The sequence below is a fragment of the Zosterops lateralis genome (assembly GCF_965231275.1).
Source record: "Zosterops lateralis genome assembly, chromosome: 19".
NCBI classification, from domain to species: domain Eukaryota; kingdom Metazoa; phylum Chordata; class Aves; order Passeriformes; family Zosteropidae; genus Zosterops; species Zosterops lateralis.
In genome coordinates this window covers 3,798,647-3,813,604 of record NC_139779.1, presented here as the reverse complement: position 1 = coordinate 3,813,604, position 14,958 = coordinate 3,798,647, and the positions used below count along the sequence as shown (strand labels likewise).

Genomic DNA, 14,958 nt, shown 5'->3' with positions numbered 1-14,958 from the left:
AAACATCTTCAGAAATCCCCAAACCAGCAGAAATAAATGAAACTGCAGTCAACACAGGCCTAATTAATTAATTTATCAGTGCCAGGCTGCTAATAAATGTCACACTTGGCTGCAGCACAGGAAGAAATCCACCAGCCACAAAGAGCATTTGACAGCCTTGTAGACATTAAAAATGCCAGCTTCACAGCCAAGGAGTGATCCAAATCCTTCATCCTTCATCCTCTTCCTCAGCCAGGAGGATGTTTGTGAGCTGCTCCTCAGACACAGCCAGCTCCTGGCAGGCTCCCATGGCCCGGCTGAGGTAGACAGCCAGGATGTGTTTGCACTGCAAAGTGAACAGCAGGAGCAAGGCTGGAATGTCAGGCTCTGTCTGCACCAGGAATCCATCCTGGCCAAAATGTGTTTGGGGAAGTGCTCAGCCCTCCAAGGTTCCCTCCTGGCACAGGGGGTGCTCAGTGTGCCCAGTTCTGTCACCAGGACAGGGCCATGAAGGGACTGGCACACAGATCTGGCTCCTGGCACCCTCCCCACCACCCACAGCCCTCCCTGCACCCCAAACCCCAAACCCCAAACCTGGGGCTCTCAGTTGGCTCAGGCTCAGCCTGTGTGACCAACCCCACACTTGTGTTGGTTTGGGAATTTTGGGCTCAAGGAGCAGAGCCTTGTCCCCCTCCCCATGGCAGCCCCAGGCTGAGGCACAGAACTCACCAGAAGACTCTCACTCTTCTGCAGAACAGAAAACCCAAAGGCAGGGCATGTGCAGAAGTGGCAGGAGCTGTAGCATGTGTAGAGTTTGCCTGAGCTCCCAAGGACCTGAAACAGAGGCAGATGAGGAGTCAGAAGCAGGATTCACTTGGATTTCTCTGACTCGGGCTGGGTCTACACTGACCCAGCAGTGAGGGGGAGATGTCACAGCACGAAAGTGTCCCCAAACACTGCAGTCACCCACCTAAGCTTGAACCTCCTCCTCAGGTTTCTCATGGTCTCTACAAGCTTCTCTCCCTGCAGCTGAGGGTGTCCTGCAGCACATCCCAGCCCCAAGGACTTGTCTGCTCCTAAGGGACCAGGAAAAGCAGTGGCACCACTGAGCTCCCATCGAGTGCCAGCCCCTCCTGTGAGCTCCCTCCCAGCACTGGCAGAGGTGGAAATGACAAAGACAGTTGTCACACACAGCCCAGGTGTGAACCCAGAGCCACCACGGGCCTGGGGACAGGGGAGCAGCACTGAGCACTTGCAGGGAGGCCTCTCCTTTCCCCACCACTGAAGGCTGTTCAGCTCTCAAAACCAGCTGCAGCTACTGGAATCCAGATCTGCCTGAATAAACAAAGCTGAAGTCTCCAGAGAAGTCTCCCTGCTCCATCTCTGCTTTGGGAACAGCACTGCCTGCTTTTCCCACATGCTGTTCCCTGCAAGGCTGGTCCTGAGGCACCAGGGACACTAAACAGGTGAGGGAAGCACTTTTTTCCCAGCATGGAACAATCTGTGAGCTGCTGGAGCTGACTGCAGGATACAGGAAAGCCAGCCTGTGGATTATTATTTCTCTTTTGGTCTCTTCAAGACTGGAAAATAGCTTTTAGGAAACTACTTTAAGGGCCCAGCCTATGGGAAGGGAAGGATCTGCAGAGGCAGAACACACTTGCACAGGGCCCAGGGCTCTGAGGGCACATCTCCAGCCCAGGCTTTAGACTCTGGCTGGGTTGGTGGCACACACACCCCTAAATCCAAAGATAAACACAAAAAGTGAAAAGGCAGTGGAGCTCTGCAGAGTGCTGCTCCCCTCCAGGACATTCCTAAGCCCCTCCAGAGAAACATTGTCCCTCCCTGTCCAAAGCTGCACTGCCAAGGGGAGCCTTCCCCTGTCCCCTGGAGCTCTCCCTGCACTCTGCCCACCAGGGGACATCCAGAAGTTTGGGCTTTCCCACAGAAGTACCAATGCCTCAAAGTCCCCCTCACTCCCAGCAGATCCAGGACACAAAACTCACATTCCTATTTCAGGGTAAACCATTTTTTCTTCCTCAGTCTGGCCTTTACCCTGAGTCCTCCTTTTACTGCAGGCTGAGTTTGTTTCACTTGTGATAAGTTTGTTTTCCTGTAGCTCCTTTGATTGTTTTTTCCAAGATGAAGTATTCTGATGGTGCCTTCCCCTCAGAAGTGTTTTCCTTTGGGGAGGGGGGGAAGCCACAGACAGACACTGCCAGATTTGGGCTGAGCTCAGTGTTCCCCCATCCTGACCCAGATGGCAAGAACACAGCCTCTGCCTAATAAGGCAAAATCTAAAATCCAAAGACTGGGAGAAAAAGGTGCCTCTGTTCCTGGCCAGCCAAAGCCCAGCTTGGGGTGCTCCCCTGGCCCTGGGGTGAGATTTCCTTTTGCTGTCCTCATCCCTGGGCCTCAGTGAGGAAAAATCCCCCTGAGGTGTCCCTGCCAGGGTGTGGGGGCACAGCAGGGTCAGCTGAGGCAGCAGCACATGGACAGACAGACAGACACCACCACAGCCTGTGCCAGGGCCTGCTGCTCAAACCCTTCACTGTGGGGCATCTGCCACACAGTTCTAGGAAACGAATAAAAAAAGACATAATAAAAGAGAAGAACCCAATGGAAGTGCAGGATGTGAGCAGTGCAGGCGCCAGCTGGCAGGGCTGAGACACTGCCCTGCTCCACTGCCACAGCTCAGCATTTCTGCCACTTGGGCAGAGCTAAAGGGTGCCCCAAATGCTGCCAGGTCCACACTCTGCCACATCCAGCACAGCTCCACCATCAGCCAGACCCACCATCCCTGCAGCAGGGAGGATTTACCCCTGACCACAGCATGGCAGGTACCATCAGAGCTCTCCTGGGATGATCTCAGCTCTGAGGCATCCAGGCCTTGGACACTCCATCAGTGCTACTCTTCTGTTAAACAGCAAGGGCATTTAGAGACAAATCACAGCTTTCACTTGACTGAGGGCTCTTTCTTCTCCCATCTCAGCTCCTGAGGGCAAGAGCTGCCCACACCATAGGGCCTGTCAGAGCAGAGCCTTCCTCCCCTGAAGCAGGGCCTGAGATGTGCTGGGTGATATCAAATTATCACCAGCTCAGATTTGGCTGTAATGACCCAAAGGAGTTTCACAACAGAACCAGCCTCGTGGCCTCAAAGAGCTCTCCAGAGCCAGCTGCAAGTGGAAGCACCACCTCACATTCCTGCTCAACCACATCTGGGTGCAAATGGCAGGGCTGACTTTTTGGGGGATGATTAACAGGGATGGTTGTGCCATGTCCAGGCAGCCAAGGATGCCCCTCTCTCCAGGGGCACAGCTGGGGGACATTTCCACACATTTCTACAGCACACAGGAATGAAGAGCCAGTGGCTCCAGTGCAGGGTCCCACCCTGGGGTTTGGTTTCTGTGCCCCCAGATGTGTTCCTGTCACTGCTCCAGCCCCAGGGTCGACTCTGCTCTTTGTTTCTGCATCTCAGACAGCTGGGATGAGGGAGAATTTCACAATGGCACCAACCTCACACCCTCAGAGAAAATATCTCTTCAGATTCCTCTGTTAATGAACTCATCAGTGTGGCCTTAATCAGCAATCAAACTCCTCTGAGGAGGAATGCAGCTGGAGGCACACAGGAACCTCCTTCCTGGAGGTTTGTCCTGCATTAACTCCCTGACCCTCCTGTCCAGGGGTTCCTTCTCCACAGGGAAACCAGAGGCAGGAGAGCAGTTCTGACACTTGTGCCTTTTCAAGGAACATTATTAATATCAGTAGATTATTTACTGATGCCCAGCAAGGCTCTGCCTCAGCCTGCAGGGCCTGACAAAGCTCTGCAAGGAGAATTGGACTGTTCTCTGCCCAGTGGCATTTCCAGACAAGCAACAGCAAAAAAGGGAAAGCCTTTGAGCATTCAATTAATCAGCAAGGCAGCTGCTGTCTAAGGGTGCTGGAAGCTTCCTAGGCCTTACCAAACATCCACAGGCAAGCCCTCAGCTGGAATCCAAGGCTGTTCTTGAGCTCTGGCCATGATTCATGTCCCTCTGGAGGGGCCTGTGTCCCCTCCATGGCCCCAGAAGTGATAAAGGCTCCATGTGCAAGCTCTGAACACGTGAGGAGGGTTTGTGCCATCAGCCAGGCCTGAATTCACAGCCCTTCTCTCACCCTACATGACCCCAAAGCACCTCCAGGGGAGGAGAAAAGGTCCCTTGCACAGGGGACACTTGGAAATGTTCCTCTTGGGAGCTACAGCAGTGAGCAAAGACATTCCTCCTCCTCTGGTGTGTGAAAAGCACAGAACTAGCCCCAGCCTCCTTGGGCTGTGCTACCTGAAGGGATTGGGAGTGCTGAGGAGAAGGAATTGGTGCTTCTTGACCAAAATCTTTTGAGCACAGGGTGCCAGTGCTCAGCCAGGGCACAGCAGTGTCCCTCTGAGTCTGGAAGCCATGGGCTGGATGCAGCTGGTCAGTGGCTCACAGCATGGATGGACTGTCCCAAAAGAGATGCCCCCAGTGCTGGAGGACCACAGAACAAGGAATTGTGCACAGTACAGAAAGGTGAGGATGAAGAATCAAAGGCTCCTCTTCTCAGCTCACTCCCCCTCTGTGCTGTGATTGATCTCAGGGCTGAGCTGAGCCCTTCTCCCCAAAATGCCATTTCATGGGGATGTTTCTGTGATTCACAGCCTTGGCTCCTGTGACCCAGAGTGAAACCCACGGGTTTGGCCTGCACTGCTTCCTCCCAGGCAGCAGAGATCCCCTGCCAAGCACAGGTCATGAGGGGAGAGAAACACAGTGATGGCAGATAACAAGAGTTGTGTACAACTGGTCAAGAGGAAGAACTTCCTCTGCTGGAGAGGATGAGAGTTATAAAGCAAAATTAGAAATCCCTGGAAAACTTCCTCCTGACTGCGATGCCCACAAACACATAAATTGTCTCTGGCTGGCTGGGAGCCAGAAAGAAAGTGGTTCTGAACTGTGCTGCTCTAATTCTAGCCCATGGCTGCTGCTCTCCAGTGTCACTTCAGGAGTTTGTAAACCACTGGTGTCCTCTCTGTGTTTATCCATGCTCTGCAGGTCAGGAAAACACTGTCTCAGATGCCAGCTGGAAACCATCAGAAAGGAAGAGCAAAGAGAAGCATGTACCTGGTACAGGGTCCTTCCACTGGGGGCCCTGAGCCGGGTGACAGAACGCTGATCCACCAAATCCAGAGCTGGGACTGCAGATGGGCCAAAAATGAACTTCAGCCTGGAAGAGAACATGTCTTTAGTTAGTCACAGCACAAAGGTAGACCACCTGGCTCAGCCTCAGAGCATAGAGGCAGCCCTGTGGAGCCCACAAGGTGCCCATTGCAAATGTAAGACATTTTCCCTTGCTGCAGCAACTGAGAATGTCCCATGAGCACAAAGGCACAAAGAGGGATTTTAGTGGAGCACATGGAGCCAGATTTGCCAGTGCCCAGGGCAAAAGGGGCTCGTGCTCTGGGACACTTCAGCTGTACAGCCAGGATGTGCTGCCCTGGATTGATCAGTTGGTCCTGAATCCCATCCCCAGGCATGGATCACACACCTCCCTGGAGAAAGGGGAGTGCAAGGACAATCCACAGCTCCTGGAGCAATAGGAACTGGGGCTCCTTCCTCAGCCCTTGGAAATCAGATAAACCCTGGGGAACGGGTGAGTCATTTTGTAATGATCACATCTCCTCCATCACAGTCACAACTGAGGGATAAATTATCCTTTCCCTACCCAGCAAACTGCATCAGAAGGAAGCTGGAGAACATCAGGGAATTACTCAAGACACTCCACTGCACATGGAGACACCAGATAGCATCAGTTTTACATCTGTGACCCAGCTACGAGCAGGGCTTGGAGAGAGCCAAGTTATTCCAGATAAACACCCAGGGGCTGCACGTGCCTGATGCCCCTCCACTCTCCCTAAAAACCCTTTCCCTTTCAGGCAGGACACGTGCAAGGATGCACAGCATTTATGGATCAGGGAGTGCCTGGGATGGGGATCACTGCACATCCAAAGGGGGGGATTTTATCTCTGCTAGTGCTGTGCAGGGGTATAGGATAAAAGTGTGTGCTAAATATGGGCATCTGCACCTTCAGCTTAATGTCCAGACAGTTTCAAAGTCATTTTAGCCCAGTAAATCCAGCTGCTCTGAGTGTTCCCAAAGAGCTCAGGGCAACTCAGTTAACTTCACAGACCTTTCACCCGATGGGAAAAATCTGTGTAGTCTAGATTGGTTCCAAGGGTAAACAACGAGGAAATCAGCAGTGATGAAGAGATAGCACCAAACACCAGCAGCAGACCAAGAGAAAGGGGAAAACTTCCAAGTCCAGGGAGGACAGAGCAAGGCAGAGCCCCAGCATGGCTGAGTCAAGCCCACTGATGAGCAGCCAAGCAGACAGACAGATTCCAGGAAGACCAAAACTTGCACAAACTCCAGGCAAGAAGGGCTGGCTCCATCTGAGGGCTGTGAGGAGGTGGGTGGGGAATGTAAGACATTCCTTCATGATTAGGTTTGGGACTATAAGGGGGCTGAGTTCAGGGAGTTTCAGGAACTCTTTTCAAATTTAGGGAATTCTTTTCTTGTGTATATAACTTGATCAGTTCAACAGGAAATGCCCACAGGAAATTCAAGGACTGTGGAGATTTGGAAGAGATTGGGAAATGAAATCAGAATACTTCTGAGCTGCTGGATGCAGGGAATTGATGGAAATCTGGCTGCCAAGAGCTACCCACCCAACCATTATTAAACTTAACAAGGGAATTTCTTTCCTCTTTTCTTTTCTGAGGAGGAGGAAACAAAAGCTTTCAAATCTAATCCCACCTTTCAAAGGCCACTGTGGTCCCAGGAGAGGGAGTCAGCACACCTTTCACAGGTGTTGTGTCAGATAACTCTCACACAAAGGCATTAAGGCCTGAAGGGTTCCTGGTGATCTCATCCCCTGGCAGGCAGGGACACAAGGTTACAGAGGAATCTGAAGAGTCACTTTCACTGTGACAGTCCCTTTTCTACCCACTGGTGAGGGCTGAAGTTGTGAAACTTGGATCTCTTAAGTCACTGCTGGGAATGACCAAAGAATTCACAAGGGTGACAAAGCTGACCTGAGACTGCCCCTAAACAAAGGAAAATTCAGTTTACAATTCCCTTGTGCAGGGTGATGATAAGGACACTTCTCCCTCTCTGTCACAGGTGCTCATGACTCAAACAGCAGGACTGAGCTCAGGGTGCTCACAGGGGCAGGAAGGAGAGGGATGAATCACCCTGGAGCACAACCCACTCCCACAGCAAACTCATTCCAGACCCGAGGCTGGACTCAGAGCTCAGGTTAAACACCCTGGGTTTAAATTAGAGCAAGCAATCACAGGAGATGCAGAGATACAGAGATAATTTTGTGAATCTCTGGAAAAAAAAAAAAAAAAAAAAAAAAACAAAACAAAAAAACACCTTCAGAACTTTCATTTGCACTACCACTAAAACCACCAGCATTTCTGTGTTTCAGCAGCACTTGGTCAAACACGGAGCTGACCACCAGCTGCCCTTCAGCAGGAACTGGAGCAGAAGACACTCACCCCAGCAGCAGGTCATCAGGGACTGCAACAGAAAGAAAGGGAAACGTGATTTTGCAGAATTTCACATCACAGGGGGGTCATTGTCCTCCCAAGGTACACCCAGAGCTCTCAACATCCTCTAGCCACCAAAAAAGCAACAGGGAACAGCAAAATGACCCATGGTGGCTGTGCTAAGGCACTTACCAAGTACAGCAAACACAGCCACATGGATTCATTTTAAAAAGAAATGCAGAAGCCCAAATGTACTTTCTTTTGTGACATCCTACTTTTAAAAGCACACAATAAAAGGCAGGAGCATCTTACTCTGTCACTTTAAGAAGCTGGTTAAAAATATATATATTATTTTCCCTGAAACTCTCCTGGCAGGAGTTGAGAACTCTGGCATCACAACTTTAAAAAATGTTGTTCTTTTCCCAGCCCAGTCTTGCAGGGCGCCACTGGTTTATGACCTTTCATATACAGCCCACTGAAACATTGTGTCTCCATTTATTGGAACTTCTCCTTAAGATGGAAAGTTACACTCCAGCAAAGCAGTGTTTGTTGTAGCTGACAGCTCAGGCTCTGCTTGTCCACTCTGATCTTTCTGTTATCACCCAGGGGACACAGTGTACTCTGTCTCCATATCCCACTGGAAGATCTGGATTTTTGACATTAAAATCCTGTTCTTCCGACAATTCAAAATATTCTCTCTGACTTGCACTGTTGGTTTGAATTTTCCAGCTTTATCTGAATTTAATTCTGTAAAAGGATGGATCATTTAGTCTCCACAGCTCTGTCTCAATATGTGCTTTAGTACCACTCTGCTGCTTTAAGAAGGACATCCTTAAAGGGATGTGATTTTTTTTTTTCTTAATTTACAACAGGATTTACAAAGCTCTTTTAAAAGTCACATGTAGATTTTGGATCTCCTCTAACCTGACAGGAGGCATAGTGCAAGTGTGCCAAAAATCTATCACTGGGGTCACTCTGACAGTTTGGACACAAAATTTCTGCCCATTCCTCACTCCCACATAGTCCTCAAGACAGATTTCTTATTTGTGACTGAATTCTTATTTGTTTGGGTTTTGTGCAGTTAAAAATATCCCTCCAGCAGACACTTTCCTCGGGAAGAGCCATCCTGTGCAACTCGTCCAGTAAACACAAACATTAATATTCTCTCAGCACAGATCCAGCAAAGGTAATTGTTCTTAACGATCTGCTGGAATTGGCCAGGATTTCACTGCTGGGAAGTTGTTCCTCGCCCTGGGATCACCAGCACACCCCCTCTGCCGGTCAGTCAGGCAAAGGCTTTGGGGAATTTCCCTTTCCAGCTCCACTTTTGGGATTGTAGAGCCAGCAGTGCAGAGGGAACAGCAGAATTCCTGCCCGGAGGCATCAATTTATCATCCCTCAAATGTGACCATGTGCACCAGCAGCTCTAAGGAGCAGCATTACCCCTATGCTTCACATTCAAAAGAAGAGTTCAAACTGGTGTGATTTTTGAATTTAACTTCAAGAAGGGGCTGCTCCTCATTATCTGTGCTTCACAGTCACAAAAAAGGACAGAAAGGTGAAAGCCACCCCTGAGACAACAGGGCTGGTAAAAAAGGGGAGGCCAAGGACCTTGAGGACGCCCTGGGGGTGTGACAGATCCTCTCCCTGCCCGGGATCCTTCACATACCCTGCGAGGTCTCCTGAAAAGCCTTTTTGATCTCTCTCAAGAGCTCTTCTGCCACTGCTGGCAAGGTGCTCCCGTCCATCCCACTGGACCATCCCTGGAAAGGAGACAGGACAGGAGATGGGGAAATCTTTAGGGTCACCACGGGCATCGGGAAGGGCTGTCTGGGCACCCATTCCCACCCCAGCACCCAAGGAACGGCCTCCTTTAAAATGCTTTAAAAGCGACTTTTTAAATGTTTGGGGTTTTTTTTGTTACACGTTGTGGGAACACAGGATTCCTCACAAACACAGGGGTCTCTCTGAGATTCTCCCACACAAACACAGGCCCGGGGAAGGCACCGGTCACTGCCCGGGGCAGAGGATGTTCCTCAAGGCGGCACCTCCCGGACATCGGCTCTGCCCGTTCCTCCGGGGCTGGAGCAGCCTCCTGCCGCCCCTCCTCAGGGGATGGATGAGGTGTCCGTCCCCTCCTGCCGCCCCGGCTCCCTCAGCCCTGCCTGGGTGATGCTCCGGCCCTTCCTCATCCTTGTCCCCGCTCCGTGTCCTGAGGGGCTCGGCACGGCCGGGGCGCTGCGGGCGCTGCTCACCGGGGCGGGCACAGCGGCGGGGCCCGTTCCCGGTGGCGTTCCCGAGGGGAGCAGGGCCCGTTCCCTGCCCGGCTCCCGGTGCCGTTCCCGAGGGGAGCAGGGCCCGGTCCTTGCCCGGCTCCCGGTGCCGTTCCCGAGCGGAGCAGGGCCCGTTCCCCGCCCGGTTCCCGGTGCCGTTCCCGAGCGGAGCAGGGCCCGTTCCCCGCCCGGCTCCCGGCGCCTCCTCCCCTCAGGAACCCGCTCGAACTCCCGCTCACGGTCCCGCTCAGGGAGTGACGTCACGATACCGCCCCGCGCCGGCGGTGACGTCACGCGCCGTTAAAGGGCCCGCTCGGGATGGCGGCGGTGGCGGCGGCGCTGCCGCGGGCCCTGTCCCGGCCCCTCTCCCGGCTGTGCCCCCGGCGCTGTCCCGCCCTGCCCCGGCCCGCCTGGACAGGGGGACACCGGGGAGACCGCGGGGACAGCGGCAGCGGCACGGCGGGGCCGGCGCGGCCTCTCTGGGCACGGCCGGCCGGCGCCGCTCTGGCCTTCCTGGGAGGTGAGAGACGGGCGGGCGGCGGGCGCGGCGCTCCCGGCCCCGGGCACCCAGCACGGCGCTGTCCCCGCAGGGCTCTCGCTGTTCCCGCGGGACGCCGAGGAGGACGGCGAGGATGCGATCATCCTGCTGCTGAAGAGAGCCAAGGTGAGGCTGCGGGCTGTACGGGCTGCACGGGCGCGGGGCCCGGCGGTGACCGGCCCCGTGTCCCCCCAGCTCAGCGCCATGAAGGGGGAACTGGCCGAGGCCGAGCGGTTCCTGCACCAGGCCCTGCGCCGGGCGCACCAGGAGGAGAACAGGCAGGCCATCATCTACACCTACAGCATGGTGAGCGCCCGGGATGCGCCACGGCGGGGGGAGAAGGAAAAGCGGCTGAGTGAGGCTCGCCCGCCTTGCCTCGGTGGAGCCTGAGCGCTGCTGTGTGTCTCTTCCAGATGGGGAACGTGGCCTACATGCAGGGACAGCTCGACAATGTGAGTAACTCCGGGTTTTCCCTCTGAGTTTTTAGAGGTTGGTGTGTTGTGCACAAGCTGCAGGCTCAGAGATGCCCCAGTGCAAAGCAGAATGGTCCAGCTCAGGGCTGCAGTCCCATGGGCACACCAGGTTAAGAAAGATGCTCTCACAGTTAAATTTTGAGCTCTCACACTTAAATTTTGAGCTCTCACACTTAAATTCTAAGCTCCAACATGGTGTGCAAGGGAAGGAACACTTCTTTACTGTGAAATGCTGCAGTTGAGCACAGAGATGGCTGCTCCAAGAATCTGGGAGTGCCCTGAGCTCACAGACAGGGTAAAGGCCTGGCCTGCAGCAGTGCTCAAGGAGAAACTGAATGGACCCACTGGTTCAGTACCACTGAGCTCTGGTCAGCCTTTCACTTTTAACTGGTCTTAGTGTAGTGTAAATGCAACAAGTTTGAGGCAGGTCCCTCTATGTAGTTTGCCTCTGTTTTGTTTTAAATGCCATCATTCCTCAGGATCCTCTTCAAAATTCTTGTTTCAGGCAGAAAAGCTCTACAAAGCAACTATGAGCTATATGCTTGCAGGGGACACAAAGGAGGTATGTTCTGAGACAGGCTCCCAGTGGTGCCCTTCTCTATTATTTCTTGTGCTGTCATGCCTCTTACTGGAAATTGGCAATACTGTAATGGATGGCAGCACTGGAGGCAACAAGATGGGGATTTTTAAGGTCTAAACTCTCTGACAAAATAATGTTTGTGTTGGGGAGGTACAAGAAGAGTAACAGTTGTGTTGTGTGTCCTCCTGGCAGGATGACAACGCCATCCTTGAGATGTCCCTCAAGCTGGCCAGTATCTATGCTGCTCAGAAACAGTGAGTTCCCCCCTAGAGGTGTCATCTACTTTCATCTCGGCTTTGCAGTGGTGGTGGGGTGGCCAAGCAGAGGCTCTTTAATGAGGGATCCTTCAGGGATGAGAAGGAGCTTTGCTTTGCACTTTGCAGAGACAAATTAGCCGTAGCTGGCTACCAGTTCTGCATCTTGACCTTAGAGGAGAAGATTGCCAAGCAGAAGGACTTGCCTGAGGATGTCTTATCAGGTGGGCAGCCTTGTCTGTCAAAGGCTTCTCATCTTTTTTCCGTTTCCCTGTCCTTGATGTTGTTTCTGTATTGCCTAAGCACCATCTGTCCATTGTCTTCACACTGCCTGAGTTTCCTGCTGTGGAGGTTCATGCTGGATCCTGTGGCAGTGATCACTTCTCTCTGCAGCTGAAGAAAAGGCCAACACCCAGCTCCTGCTTGGGATGAGCCTGGACTCCTACGGCCGCTACCTCCTGAACATCAACGAGTTCTCAGCAGCACAGAAAATGTATGAGAAGGCTCTGCAGATATCAAATGATGTTCAGGGAGAGACTCATCCACAGGTGATTTGTACAGCAGTAGCTGGACTCTAGGGAAGGAAAGGCTGATCTGTAGGGAATGAGGCACATGGCCAGCACTACCTCAGGCTGTTTTCCTGCCAGGAATGATGAGCAAATACAGAAATACAGAACACTTCCTTACTGAACACTTCTCTGGGAAATACTGCATTAACTGGTGTGAGAGGGAACAAATGTGGTGCTTCTGCTGCCCCAGAGTGCTCCACAAGCCTCCCTTTTCCCTCCTGGTGCAGACTGTGGTGCTGATGAGTGACCTGGCCACGGTGCTGGACGCTCAGGGCCGCTATGAGGAGGCACACACCTACAGCAGGAGGGCAGCAGAGCTGGCAAGGGCCACACAGCACCCCGAGGAGCACATGGTGCTCAACAACCTGGCAGCAATCCTGATGCACAAAGGTCAGTGAATAAATGCCCAGCCCTGTTACTGAGCTTGTGCTGACTCCAGAGATCTGGGTCTATATTGTAGGGCTGAAACTACAGTGCTGGTTTGGGGTTATTAGTTGTAGTTTGCACAAACTGAATTTAGCCTGACCCAGAAGGTTGCCAGGAGATCTTGTTTCCCATGTTCTTTGTGTCCAGTAGCTTTTCTAAAAGGACAGAAGACATGCATGAGATTTGTTTGTGCAAGATTTTAATGCTGAAGTAGCACCAGGTGTCATCATCACTGCTGCTCTCCAGCTCTCAGAGTTGGCAACCTGGCAGGATGTTTCCTGAGCCTCTCTAGATCTTGATGTGTTCCAAGTAGTTCTTGTCCTTGGCTCATGATCAGCGTCAGGAGGGGGCACTGAAAACGGGTGATGGAACTGGGTAGCCAAGCCTCTTTTCCCTCTTGCTACAGAAGATTTCCTGCAAGCAAAACAAGTGTACAAAGAAGCTCTGAAGCAGGCACAGCAGAAGGGAGATGCTGCTTCTGTCCAGCATATCCAGGAGGAACTAGCTGAGCTGGCCAAGAGGAGAAAGGGCTCCAAGTAAGTTTGGCCACAGAGTCCAGCCTTGAGGTGACTGGAGGCAGCAAGGGTTGGTCAGCACAGGCAGCCTGGGAGCAGCGCAATGCAATTCTCCTGAGAAAAAGCAATGAGGAGTTTCAGGACTGCTTAAGAGGGCTGCCACTGCCTAACAGCCCAAAATAAACGTGTGAAATCTTAACTGTGTGTATTTGTGGTGTAGTCTGTGGTTTGACTGACCTACTGTGCTAAGTGATTTAATTTTGGCTGCCTAAGTGCAAGTCTGGCCTGGTATTAATACCTGTGTTAAGGAGTAGCAGATTGTTGCTCCTGCTGCCCACAGAAGTGTTCAGGTTTAAAACATGGCTGTCCTAGAGCAAGGCTTGAAAAGAAACAGACAGGAATTGTCTCACTCTTTACATATTGCACAGCACAACAGGGGTTATACTGTTATCAGTGCTGCAGTTCAGTGTGTTTGAACTTCAGCAGAGCATTTCCCAGGCTGTACCTGCCCTGCAGCAGAGCTCTAGCTCCCTGTCCTGGTCTGCCACGTTGCCTGAAGATCAAGTGTATTTCTTCATTCAGCATCTAAAGATAGAAATTGTCCTCTCAGAGGAGGGGTGAGACTGTGACCACACAGAGCTGCTGTCAGAAATAAAACACTTGGCTCCAGTGGAGAGCACACAGAGTGCCAGAGTTGTCCTCCTCTCTTGGATAGGTCAGTGCTTGAATGCTGAGGCTTCCTGTTGGAAAAGATGCTGTGTACAAACCCAGCTTTGTCAGCTACGTGCCTTCATGTGAATCAAGTATGAACAGCTGCTTTAGGCAACAGAATTTCTCAGTTCTGCCCTGCCAGGAAGCCTGATGTTAAAGAAAGAGGAGAATAAACCAGAAATTACCAAATCCATATTTAGTTAGGATAGTAGAACTAATTCTGTCACTAACCAAGCACAATTTTAACCTCTCAGTTGTAGAACTGCAGTTGGTTGGTACAACCTTCAGTGTAATTGCATCATTATTCATTTACTTACCATAGCAGCTTCATCTCTGAACTTTGAGCTAAGAGGAGGAGGCACACAGGTTTTCTAGAGCAGAAGTTCATTGAAGCTGGAAAACTTCAGTCACATACAGAGCTTAGTTCTTAGCAAGCTAGGAAGTAAAAATAGGGCTGCACTGACAGAAAGGCTCTGGCACATCAGAGCCAACCTTTCCTGAAGTGCTGGGTTTGGGGTTTGAAGCAGCAGAGCTTGGAGGGCAGCAGTGTTACCTGGGAACCCTGTGAGCAGGGTCTTGCCTGATGCTGCAAAACAAAAGGGAGACACAGGAAAAGCAAGTGGAGAACTGATCCCCTTTATTGATTGGTCTGAATCCAGAAGTCACTGTCTAGTGAAGACATTGTGTGGAAATTATGATGCATGGGTTTTTCAAGTCTTAAATGATTTCATATCAGAATCACGAACCATATCAAGATGAAAGCATTGTGAAAGCGCTGATCAGAAATCAGGTAAAAATTTGTAGTAAACTACACTTTGTAAACATGACTTACAAACACCTTCCTGTTTGAAACAGGGCAGATGTAATTCCATACTTGAAGGTTACTGGAATTGTGGTAAACCCTAACTTAGGCTCTGGAGAGGTTTTTACACTGGAGAAGTTAAAACTCAGATAACAAACAAACAAAAAAAAAAGCAGCAACATTTTATGTGCAAATGCCACTCAAGCTGTATCTTAGGAGATTGTGACTATCCTACTTTGGATATCTTGCTGCTGCTGCAGCATTAACATGAAGCTTT

The 14,958-nt window shown here is 51.6% G+C and overlaps 2 protein-coding genes across 3 annotated transcripts; one reads left to right on the top strand and one right to left on the bottom strand.

Annotated features, from left to right (window-relative positions):
• Window positions 1-58: 58 nt before the first annotated feature.
• ZSWIM7 (zinc finger SWIM-type containing 7) lies at window positions 59-9,876 on the bottom strand. 2 transcript variants are annotated; one of them, XM_083875196.1, is made up of 6 exons: window positions 9,796-9,876; window positions 9,210-9,303; window positions 7,550-7,571; window positions 5,112-5,214; window positions 709-813; window positions 59-325 (listed from the first exon to the last, which is right to left on the bottom strand). In XM_083875196.1, exons 2-6 carry the CDS (start codon window positions 9,286-9,288, stop codon window positions 209-211), a joined length of 426 nt encoding a protein of 141 aa, XP_083731322.1. In that variant the 5' UTR covers window positions 9,289-9,303; window positions 9,796-9,876; the 3' UTR covers window positions 59-208. The 2 variants fall into 2 exon arrangements, with proteins under 2 accessions (XP_083731322.1, XP_083731321.1); XM_083875195.1 differs by lacking the exon at window positions 9,796-9,876 and having other exon boundaries at window positions 9,210-9,575.
• A 245-nt stretch (window positions 9,877-10,121) lies between these two features.
• Window positions 10,122-14,885, top strand: TTC19 (tetratricopeptide repeat domain 19). Its single transcript, XM_083875466.1, has 10 exons — window positions 10,122-10,333; window positions 10,404-10,477; window positions 10,547-10,657; window positions 10,765-10,803; window positions 11,330-11,386; window positions 11,597-11,658; window positions 11,788-11,882; window positions 12,052-12,206; window positions 12,455-12,617; window positions 13,060-14,885. Exons 1-10 carry the CDS (start codon window positions 10,132-10,134, stop codon window positions 13,191-13,193), a joined length of 1,092 nt encoding a protein of 363 aa, XP_083731592.1. The 5' UTR covers window positions 10,122-10,131; the 3' UTR covers window positions 13,194-14,885.
• The last annotated feature ends 73 nt before the right edge of the window (window positions 14,886-14,958 follow it).

Coding starts and splice junctions, on each gene's coding strand:
- TTC19 (XM_083875466.1), top strand. CDS start 10,132: ATGGCGGCGGTGGCGGCGGCGCTGCCGCGGGCCCTGTCCCGGCCCCTC. Junction 10,478..10,546: donor TGCTGCTGAAGAGAGCCAAG/GTGAGGCTGCGG, acceptor GTGTCCCCCCAG/CTCAGCGCCATGAAGGGGGA. Junction 10,658..10,764: donor TCATCTACACCTACAGCATG/GTGAGCGCCCGG, acceptor TGTCTCTTCCAG/ATGGGGAACGTGGCCTACAT.
- ZSWIM7 (XM_083875195.1), bottom strand. CDS start 9,357: ATGCCCGTGGTGACCCTAAAGATTTCCCCATCTCCTGTCCTGTCTCCT. Junction 7,572..9,209: donor TTTTCAGGAGACCTCGCAGG/GTATGTGAAGGA, acceptor TTTCTGTTGCAG/TCCCTGATGACCTGCTGCTG. Junction 326..708: donor AGAAGAGTGAGAGTCTTCTG/GTGAGTTCTGTG, acceptor TTCACTTTGCAG/TGCAAACACATCCTGGCTGT.